The 11,766-nt window shown below is 34.7% G+C and overlaps 1 protein-coding gene across 1 annotated transcript; it reads left to right on the forward strand.

The window, feature by feature from the left end:
- Nucleotides 1-1,254: 1,254 nt before the first annotated feature.
- Nucleotides 1,255-11,120, forward strand: LOC116006456 (villin-3). The gene is made up of 23 exons (XM_031246820.1): nt 1,255-1,635; nt 2,938-3,072; nt 3,297-3,396; nt 3,506-3,574; nt 3,657-3,893; nt 3,987-4,164; nt 4,263-4,395; nt 5,445-5,604; nt 5,709-5,856; nt 5,956-6,056; nt 6,136-6,294; nt 6,741-6,809; nt 6,894-6,962; nt 7,043-7,180; nt 7,522-7,650; nt 8,468-8,615; nt 8,725-8,735; nt 8,840-8,980; nt 9,070-9,195; nt 9,607-9,669; nt 9,789-10,050; nt 10,164-10,399; nt 10,491-11,120. The coding sequence occupies exons 2-23, from the start codon at nt 3,017-3,019 to the stop codon at nt 10,602-10,604; spliced, it is 2,847 nt and encodes a 948-aa protein (XP_031102680.1). The 5' UTR covers nt 1,255-1,635; nt 2,938-3,016; the 3' UTR covers nt 10,605-11,120.
- Nucleotides 11,121-11,766: the final 646 nt, after the last annotated feature.

Raw genomic sequence — 11,766 nt, forward strand, 5'->3', positions numbered from 1 at the left:
TTTTCTCTCTCTCATATAGACTTTGACTTATTTATTTAAAAAGATCTTAAAATAGGACTAAGCCCAAACCAGGATAGAGCATATGTCTTTTGATAGGATGACTTATTTCCATTTTGGTAATTAAGTCTTCGTTTAATAAGAAAGTAAATGAGGCATGTGATGATCGAAATAGTACTATAACAAAATTATCAATTTGATCCTGAATGACTAAACAAACGAAGAACCAAATTAGTTAATAATATTTTTAAAGTTAATGACTTAATTAGATAAAAAAATCAAAAATTAAAATAGTAATTTTTCTACATTCAGTAGGCTATTTTGATAATTAACTATTAAATGTGATTTACACTCAGTTTAATCAATCCAAAGTAATAGAAAATTAGCAAATAAAATGTCACAATAAAATTTTTAGTAATACATTGCCAACAAATGTTATTACATTGGAAAATGACATGGTATGGTACACGTGATCAAAGTCAAATCTAGATAAATGTAAAGACATGTTATTTATACTAAGGTTATATTGTAATTTCAAGTGCCAAGCAAATACAATTATCAAGTTGAGGGTTTTTAGAGTTTTAGGTGACCGCTCACTTATTATGTTGTCATGACAATTCTACGAGTAGAGTTATTAATGATAGTTGCACGATCATTTTTTGCATGTCATCGTATTACTGGGTTTGGGTCAAGTATGCTAATTTAGTAAGTTGAGCTTGTTGGATTATATCACTACTCGATATTTTTACAATATACACAATTAAATACTATCAATACCGATGTCTATTGTCTTTAAAGCAAATTTTATAAATTGTATCAATATGCACAATATTAAACTAAGAAAAGTACTTTTTACCAATCCTAAGTTGTCTCTTCCTGATATGGTATACGATCATTGAGTGCCATAAATTGGATGACCCTATTAATTTTTAATAATATCTTAATAAAAGGTTAATGTATCCCAATAATATCACGAGGTAAAATTAAGAGAATGATTTTTAAGGGTGAATAGAATTACTCTTAAACTAAATATGGTAAAAAAAAATTTTAAATACTACTGATTCTATTACAATGCAATATCTATTCATAACTACTTTTTGAAACACAAAGAGTCAATATGACTTCACTAAGAAAAAAATAAATTAAATGAGAAGGAAATTAGGGAGTATTATTTAAGGAAAAAAAGAAAAACAATGATAATTTAGGACGAAAAGCCAACATGGCCGGTGCCTTAAAGCTTTTTCTTCTCTATCTCTCTTCGCCATCTTCATCATCATTCAACACTGTTTGTGCTGTTTCTCTCTCTACAAGTATATACTTACCAGTGTATGCTATCCTTTATCTCTCCAAAATTCGCACATACTGTCTGTCTGCAAAAGAAATACCAAAATTTCTGCACTCAAATCTCAAAAGTCTCAAAAAGCTAGGAGGAGAGAGAGAGAAGTTTTTCAATTATTCACTCCTTTTCCCCACATACACTCTCTCTCTCTTTTATTTGCCAGCTCTGCTATACCCTTCCCTCTCTCTTTCTCTATACTCTTTTCTTCTTCTCTCTCTAAGCACATAATTCTGATCACCATCGCCAGTTTATCTTCCACAGGTGCAGAGAGAGTGAGAGAGAAAGGGAGATCTTTTGAGGTATTGTCAGAATTCTATAGATCTCTTTGGAGTTGATCGGAATTGTTGTCTCTGTTGGTTTGTATTTGGAATTCTGTTGTTTTGACTTCGTGTTTGACTACTTGCTTGCCAGTTGAATGTGTTTAGCTTTGCTCTCGTTTCTGGTTTAATCGAACTTGTGGCGTGATCTCTTTTGAGTTGATTGTTTTTGATTTGTTCATTTTAAAGGCTACTTTGTTAAGCAGTTCTGGAACTAGATTAAGATCAGAAGTCTCTTTGATCTGCTAATCAGTGAATTAACTGAAGTCCTTATAGCTAGCCAAAGTTAATTTGGATAAAAGGTTGCATTTTCTGTAAAATTATGCAATTAGCTAAGCATATTAATGGATTAAATCGGCCATAGATTTTTAGGGGCATCTTTTAGGTTGTTAGATATTGGATATGATGGCTGAAAGAAGGGATTTTGCCCAAAATTAGCTAATCTTGCAAAGCTTGTAAGATCACGATCTTCTGATTTCCACTTGCAATTTGTTTATCTTGTACTCCCGAGTAATATCTGCATTTGAATGGCTGGACTTTATCAGAGGTCAGCCTCACCTGGCCCCTAAGAATGGAGTGTCTAATAGGAGAGGTTGGAAGAGCTCTTTGATTTCCAGTTTCAGATTGGCTGAGGCTCTTTTTCTGATTTTGGAGGACTGCCTTGGGGAAAAATGATTCTTGTTGAAAGAGTTGCAACCATTGGTCACCGGGGTGGGGTTTCAAGCACTTGCTAGCCATGGCATTCATGAGTATCTATGGCAAACATATGCTTGAGTTTATGTGGCATCCTACTTTTCCCCCTTCTTTGCCAATCTGACATCATTGCTCAAAGCATTGTTTAAGAAAAGGCTTGCTTGTTGTAGGGAGAAGTAAATTAATGTTATCACTTTAAACAAAAGAATGAATTTAGTAGTGTGTCATAGGTATTTATGACTTTCAAAAAATACCTTGGATAGTATTTGTAAACTACTGCTATCATAGACTGTATGAATGGTAATTAGAATTTAGAAGAGGCATGCTCATTGCCTTAAATATCAGATTTTTGCTTTGCTTGTGAATAACGGTCTTCTTACTAATAGAGTATTTTTAAAGAGATTGAATTCTTGTATTAGATGTTCTAAATGTTTTGATCCATGTTAGTTTCTTTTCCTTTAGCAATTGTTGAATTGTACGTTTCTCATTACACTAATAAGTTCAAAAGAGTTCCTAATTTTTTGCACTTACAATCAATTTTGTTTCCCAAGTTTCCCTAACTGCTTTCATGCTCGATCATTTCCTTTGCAGTTAGTTTTTGTGGAATAGTTCACAAGGTATAGTGTTCTTTCTCTTCTGAAGTGTACGTGGAATTCAAGGAGTTTATACAATGTCTAGCTCTGTGAAAGAGTTGGAACCTGCATTTCAGGGAGCAGGGCAAAGAGTGTATCCTTTCTGCAATAGTAACTTGACAAGTAAATTGATTTTTTTAGCAAACATGATTTGATATGGGAAAGTGGTGAATGCATATAGATCATCAATTCATCATGTATTGTTCGTCTGTTTATATTTATGTATATTATTTACTCTTTTTTTATATATATTTTTTAATAATGTGGATGGAGTGTATTATAATATTTCACACTGAAGTTATCCTTAACTCTATCTAGTGGGACTGAGATTTGGAGAATTGAAAATTTCCAACCAGTTCCATTACCCAAATCTGATTATGGAAAATTCTACTCGGGGGACTCTTACATCATCTTGCAGGTGCATGTTGGTTTCATAATTATGTGCTGCCGAAGTCTAGGTTTTAGTCTGGTTAATATAAGTGATTGAGGTTATAATATACTCCTTGTGGTTGCCATTTTATTCACAGACAACTTCTGGTAAGGGTGGTGCTTATTTGTATGATATACATTTTTGGCTTGGGAAGGATACTAGTCAGGTATAGCCTTATCTTTCTTCATTCTTAGCAACATTCCATCAGTATTATGTTTTTCCATTCTTAAAATATGACTATACATTAGGACGAAGCTGGAACAGCTGCAATTAAAACTGTAGAACTCGATGCGATTCTTGGAGGGCGAGCGGTACAGCATAGAGAAGTCCAAGGTCATGAAACTGATAAATTCTTATCCTACTTCAAGCCCTGCATTATACCATTGGAAGGCGGTGTTGCATCTGGATTTAAGGAGGTGGAGGAAGAAGAGTTTGAAACACGGTTGTATGTTTGTAAAGGAAAAAGGGTTGTCAGGTTGAAGCAGGTATTAATGCTTATTGAGGGACTTAAGGTCTCACTGATGTGTCTATTTCTGCTGTGATACAAGAGTATATAATCTCATTCAATTTATCACCAGGTCCCATTTTCTCGATCATCGCTAAACCATGACGATGTGTTTATTCTGGATACTAAAGATAAGATATATCAGTTCAATGGTGCGAACTCTAATATTCAGGAGAGGGCTAAAGCATTAGAAGTGATTCAGTTTTTGAAAGACAAGTATCATGAGGGAAAGTGTGATGTTGCTATTGTCGGTAAGCTTTTATATTAATATTATTTCTTGAACTTTTGTATTCCTCAGAAACTATAGATGTACCCACTACTTTCTGAAATCTGTAATTGTGTTCACCAGATGATGGAAATCTACAAGCTGAAACAAATTCTGGTGAATTTTGGGTGCTTTTTGGAGGGTTTGCTCCAATTAGCAAGAAAGTTGCAAGTGAAGATGATATTATTCCTGAGAAGACTCCCCCCAAACTTTTTAGGTACTTCTGAATTTCATTGTTTTTGCCACTTTGAAACTTGATTTACATAAATTATGTTATCATATCACTCCTTTTAACGGCTTTTAGTGATTTGCTGAAATTGAGAAATTTTCAGTGCTCTGCCTAAGAGATAGATATAATTTTTAAAAAAATGATTTTGGCAATTCTTTTGGTCATCATTATTCCTTCAAATGAATGCTAGGAGTTCTAAAATGAAGAAACTTTAGTAGTAAACTAAGTTGGTTTAAGCCTTAAACACAAATCCAAATATTTCACTATAAAATTGGAAATCTTTGAATTTTTTTTTTTATTAAAATGATTTTACATTTCAATCACATTAGCCATCTCTATTCAATGGTTAGCCTTTCTAAAGGTTAAAAATAGTGATTGCTGAGTTCTAACATAAAGTCAACCTATGTTATGTGGTTTTTCAAAATTAACTTGTTGGAATTCTTGTTTTTATTCTTGCAAAAATTGGAAAAAAAAATCAGTTGTTTCATATAAATTTATTATTTCATGAGCTAAATATCAGGAATAATGAAACAAAGTTCCTTCTGTTTTAATATCTTCTTAGCCGCTTTATTCGGAATTCTCTCTCTGATTGATCATTGCAAGATAGTTAAATTAGTGTCTTTAAATTAGTTCTGTAGCATCTGTGAGATGGCATGCTTTTGAGCTTGAAATAGGTGAAGCTTCAAATATGGCTTGAGATCAATTTGAATTTCTTAAGCTACAACTGGTATCCAAAATATTTTCGTTGTAATCATTTGAGTGCAAATTGTTTAGTGAATGCGTAGAGGTCTTGTGCATCAGCAATTTGGCATTCTTTGATATTAGTTGTGGTTCTGACACTCTTTCTCGAAGTCTTACTAGCATATTTTATTCCCTCTGCAGAATTTTGTTGATGACAGTTATAACATTAAGTCTTTAATATTTGTTCTTGCTTTCTTCTTGCTGAATTTTTATTTTAAGAGTTCTTTTTAGGATATACTAATGTTTGATGCTGTATTCACTTGCCAATAAGGAGCTAATGCCCCCTTCTTTTGCAGCATAAGTGATGGTCAAGCCAATCTAGTAGAGGGTGAACTTTCAAAATCTTGTTTGGAAAACAACAGATGCTATTTATTAGATTGTGGTGATGAGGTATTTGTTTGGGTTGGCCGTGTAACACAAGTGAATGAGAGGAAATCTGCTATTCAAGCAGCAGAGGTAGAAAGTCTGTTTTATGCCCTTCTTAGTTAATTTTATGTGTGTTATTTAATGTGATAGTCTGATAGAGATTCTCATACCTTTATACTAAATGATATCCTCAGGAGTTCATAGCCTCTCAAAATAGACCCAAATCAACGCGTATTACTCGGCTTATTCAAGGTTATGAGACACATTCATTCAAGTCCAAGTTTGATTCTTGGCCATCTGGGTCAGCACCTGCTCCTGAGGAAGGAAGAGGAAAAGTTGCAGGTACGGTTAATTTTGACGTAGAATACTGACTTTTTTATTACTCTTTTTTTTTCTTTTTGCATGTGTAACTGTGAGTTAATTCTCTCTTCATCCTTGTAGCTTTACTCAAACAACAAGGTGTGGGCATCAAAGGGGCAAGCAAAAGTGCCCCTGTAAATGAGGAAGTCCCCCCTTTGCTTGAAGGAGGGGGAAAAATAGAGGTGGTGTTATCTTTTAAATTTCATACCGGTGACAGATGTCATCTATTTTATGTAATACTAAATGCTGCCTTTATATCAGGTTTGGTGCATCAATGGCAGTGCAAAAACTCCAGTTCCCAAAGATGATGTTGGCAAATTCTACAGCGGAGATTGCTATGTAGTTCTATACACCTATCACTCTCATGATAAGAAAGAAGATTATTACCTGTGCTGGTGGATTGGAAAGGATAGTGTTGAGGTAAACTATTGTCAGTTGAATAAGAGAATTTGATTTGAAACTGTGTTTGATTTGAATGTTTTTCTTCCATTTTGTTAAATTATGTGCTTTAATCCAACTTAAGCCCAAGCTAATAGCGAGGAAGAGTATATGTCCATATTACTGAATAACATTTATATATTTAGACACTACATTTAATACGAAAGACCAAATTTAAAACATTATAGGAAAATGTAAAAGAAAGTAATAGAGCAAAGAAGAGTTAGTTTGACCTTCAAATAGTAAACATGACACCTAAACCAGAATAGAGCTAGTAATTGCTTAATGTAAAATAAATTTTTGTAATTTTAATTTGTTTTTTTTTCAACTATATGCGTTATTAGAATGCTGTTTCTTTGGCTTTCTTAGTCTACGACAATGTGTTTGAAATGTTTTTGGTTCTTAAAGTTCTGTTTTAATAAATCCAGGAGGATCAAAAGACGGCAGCTAAGTTGGCTACCTCAATGTGCAATTCACTGAAAGGGAGACCTGTTCTGGTACAAGTATTTTTATTTTTATTTTTGTTTTGGCCCTTGAGAAATATGGTATTTTTATATTGAATAACCTTAAATTTCATGTAGGGTCGTATATTTCAAGGGAAAGAGCCACCCCAGTTTGTTGCCATCTTCCAGCCACTGGTGATCCTTAAGGTACCTAGTATCTCATCTTGTTTACTGCTAAACCTGGAATCTAGAAGGCATTAATTAAACCAGATCTACACTTTTACCAGGGTGGACTAAGTTCAGGATACAAGAACTATATTGCAGACAAAGGTCTAAATGATGAAACTTACACTGCTGATTCAGTTGCTCTTATCCAAATATCTGGAACTTCTGTTCATAATAATAAAGCAGTTCAAGTTGATGCGGTATGCTCTTATGACAAATTTATTTTCCGTATGAGCTGCTCTAAGTTGTGACCATGTTTCAAAATATTCTCCAGGCAGTCATGTATTCTTGATTCCTTAACATATCACCCACCCACCCCCCAAATTAGGTTTATAGTGCAAGTTGTCTTTTAACTTGAAGAGTTCTTTATGGTTTAGACAAATTGGTCCAGCTTTGATTTAATGATGTTTGATGTTTGTCTGGAAACTAGTCATCTTTGAAGAATGATGATGTTCAGTGCCAAGAACAAATTTCTCAATCTGTTTACATAGGCACCATGAATTTCATTGCAGACATATGAAATAATTTTTTGTTTTGTCAGGTGGCAACTTCGTTGAACTCTAATGAATGTTTTCTTGCTCAATCTGGCTCTACAATGTTCACTTGGCACGGAAACCAGAGTACACATGAACAGCAACAGTTAGCTGCAAAGATTGCTGAATTCTTGAAGGTAAGGCTTCTCTAGAAGAGTTGTGTGAAAGGCTGAAAGGTGATTTCTTCTTTGTTTCTTTTATTTGTTTTCTTCTCAAAACATAGGGAAAAGAAAAGAAAACCACCTATGGAATAATGAGTCAGCTCGAGTCTTTGAATTTAGGTTATTATCATATGGGAAAACTATTTGATGCACCACTTCCAATGGCGAACCATATCCCTCCATGTCATAAAAAAATAAAAGTCAATATTGACTATGGCTTTGTTTTTTTTAATAAATATTAACCGTGTTTAAATTATTATAATTATATTAATAATTAGGGTTAGTAGTGTTATATAATTCTTCAATAATGAGTTATTGCCCATTGTTCATTATATTCCTGTCATTTCTCTCCCTCTCCCCCCCCTGCATAGAGAAAATAATGTGGGGAAGTCAAGGTGTCACATTAGTGAAGTTAGGGTTAATACTCTTTTTTAGAAAAAATAAGAGTTTTTTTAAATTAAATAATATAATTATAGTAATTTAAACATTTGTTTCTATTTGCAAAAAAGGATTCTGTCAATATTGGACATTCTCTTTAACAATGTGCGGGTTGTGGTTTGGCATTGGGGTCTAGCACTTATATTCCAGTGGTACATCAAATAATTTTTTGCATCACTTATAAGTATATCTGCATCATGTGCATTTCTATGATAATCTGGATTGCTCTTTTATTTTTGGCTACCCTAATACTGTCTGACATATCAATTAGCAATTTCTTCAACCTCTGATCATAGTTATCTGTGTTTCAACTGCGTTATGACTAAGTTGAGTTTTGCTCAAATCATAATATCAGCCTGGAGTAGCATTGAAGCACACTAAAGAAGGAACTGAGAGCTCAGCTTTCTGGTTTGCTCTTGGTGGTAAACAAAGCTATACCAACAAGAAAATGCCTCCAGAAGTCGTCCGTGATCCCCACTTGTTCACATATTCTATTAATAAAGGTGCAATCTTTTATATGCTTGACATTTATTTATTCTTTTAATTTTCTCAAGAAATGCATCATCAGTCTAACAATTTTAGCCCATGTTTTGCTTCCACGCGGATCCTCAGGAAAACTTGAGGTATTTTCTAGAACTTGGCTCATTGTGAATTCTTTTCATATATTAATATTTAATAGTTCTGTTACACTAGTTCTCACTCATGCTCCCCTTCTTCCTTGAATTAGGTTGAAGAAGTGTACAACTTCACCCAAGATGATCTGTTGACAGAGGATGTATTGATACTAGACACTCATGCTGAAGTGTTTGTTTGGGTCGGTCAGTCAACTGATGCAAATGAAAAACAAAATGCTTTTGAAATTGGGCAGGTACTAGACTAGTTCTCGCTGGCATTCATATATTATGCTAAGTGCTCATTTGGTTTTGAGTTTTTGAAAATCGATGGATATAATTGCAGAAATACGCTGAGATGGCTGCATCTTTGGAAGGGTTATCACTTCATGTTCCACTGTATAAAGTCACAGAAGGAAATGAGCCTTGCTTCTTCACTACATTCTTTTCTTGGGACCCTGCAAAAGCTACTGTATGTTCGAAACTCTCTTAGTTTTAGTTTTATCTCATTCAGAATTTACGGTTAATACTTGGGCTTCACATTTGAACAATACTTGCTGAAAACATGTACCCACATGGAAAATTTATCCTTACTATTCAACCTTTTTTTTTTATTGCATGTAACAATGCATTTGAACGACACATTATAGATCAATTGTATTGGATTTTTTTTTATTACTATTATCAATTTATCATGACCATTGGCTGTACTATGAGTCAGATGTAATTATTAAAATGAACTTTAGGTGAGAATTGTATGCTAGTGTTTCCAAACATTTATGTGCCACTGTGCCAGTCTTATCAAATATCTTACTTACAGTGGCATATTCAGTTTTCTTAAATAATAATGTTTCATAATTTATTCTCAATGTATTGTAACCAGGCACATGGGAACTCGTTCCAAAAGAAGGTCATGCTACTCTTTGGTGCCGGTCATGCTTCAGCGGTAATTGCTATATTTGATATGTGCTTACTCGATATTCTTTGTAAATATAACCATTTTGGTAATGCGCATCTATCGTTGTACTCACATATGTATCTTTGAAACTCCGTATTCTTTTTTAGAATCAGGCAAGATCGAATGGGACAAATCAGGGAGGAGGACGAACTCAAAGAGCATCAGCCCTGGCTGCTTTGAATTCTGCATTTAGTTCGTCTTCTTCAACAAAAGCTACTTCAGTTTCAAGGCCAGTAGGGGTAGGTCAGGGATCTCAAAGAGCGGCTGCTGTAGCTGCTTTGTCCTCTGTCCTTACTGCTGAAAAGAAGCAGCCAACTGAGACCTCTCCGGCACGATTTAAAAGTCCGCCACCAGAAGCAACTCCCACTGGTATCAATCACCTGTTATTCTCCTTAGTTTTTACCATTCCCATTTGTCTTATGCTCTCGTTTGCTATTACCTCAGTTGCACTTATATTCTACATGGTTGTGCAATGATTGCAGCTGCAATTGAGAACGAGAAAGCTTCTGATGCAGTTGAAAATTCCAAAGAACCTTCTGAAGTCAAGGAAACGGAGGTAGCTGAATCTGTAGAAGAAACCAACTGGGCAGAATCCGAGCCAAAGCCAGAGCAAGAACAGGATGACAGCAGTGATTGCAGTCAGACTATATTTAGTTATGAACGGCTAAAGGCTAAATCTGACAACCCTGTCACTGGGATTGATTTTAAGCGGAGAGAGGTTTGCATTTGCGGCTTAATATTGTCACTGCTTCCATATTCTTACCAGCTATCCGTCTTCTTTATTTCTGATCATCGTGATTACTTTTCAGGCTTACCTCTCAGATGAGGAATTCACGACTGTTTTCGGGACAACAAAAGAGGCATTCTATAAGTTGCCCAAATGGAAACAAGACATGCTCAAAAGGAAAGTTGATCTCTTTTAAATACCAAAGTCCAAGCCACACGGTCTCTCATGCTCCCCTGTGTCTTTGCAGCTCGTCATTTGGTTTTGACAATGTTTCTTGCCCGAGCAGCCTACTTTTCGCATAGGTACTTAATGCCTGGACTCAGTCGATTGAATATCACCCATGTCTGGTATATGCTTTTGGATGACCATAACTCTTGGTAGTTTTGGATTTTGATCCTGTGATGTCTGCTTGAAGAGAACTTATTTTTTATCGCTCTTTTATTGATGCTGTGCTTGCCATAGTCTGAAGCTTGTAGTTATGAGGACTACCTGGTTATAATTCTTTGATTTGCTTAGCATGTCTGTCTGTGATTGGTCGACGTCGATTAAATTTTTTTTTTCTTCTTAAAGATCATTATTTGTTGATCAAAAGGGTGTATATGTATTTTCCTTTCACTTGGTATCATGAAATATATAGAAATTGGTGTTTTGGTGATAAGCAGGCACATTAGTATTCTATTTTTATGAAGATAGTGGTTTGAGGTTTGAACTATATTACTGTGCAGCCTTATCCAGACTTTGTTTGTTATTTGTCTTTGTCAATTGCATGTTTCTGTTTATACCAAATTGATTAAGATTTCGACTAGTACCAGGTATCTTTATCTTTATCAATAGTATTTTTTTTAAAAAAATTTATAAGAAAGTCTATAACCACTACTCGAATGGTGTATTCTACGCAATGCTGCAAAAATCTCGCCTAGACGCTAGGTGCCTACTGGCTGACTAGCGTATTGTCATAATTGGTGGTTTAGGTGATCGGCTGCCTAGGCCGCTTAAGTTCTGACTGCTTGGGTCTCCAAGGTGCTGACTAGGCCGACTAGTCGGCTAATTAGCTATTGTTTTTTAATTGGTTACTTCACCACCGATTGGCCGACTAGGCTATTTAGGTGCTGATTGTCTAGGTCTTCTAGGCGCCGGCCTAGTCGGCCAATTAGCTATTTTTTTTAATAAGTTATTTTACTCAAAACGATATCATTTAAACGAAATAATTCAAAATTATTCAAACTCTAAAGTAGTTTTCTCAAGTGATAGATCATGGGTTCGAGCCTCAATTGAGGTAGTATTAACTTTCTTTGTGCTTCAGTAAGTTGCTAAAAATAGTTATGAACAGATACTATATTGTAATATAGTCAATCTTT

The sequence above is a fragment of the Ipomoea triloba genome, chromosome 15, assembly GCF_003576645.1.
Source record: "Ipomoea triloba cultivar NCNSP0323 chromosome 15, ASM357664v1".
NCBI classification, from domain to species: domain Eukaryota; kingdom Viridiplantae; phylum Streptophyta; class Magnoliopsida; order Solanales; family Convolvulaceae; genus Ipomoea; species Ipomoea triloba.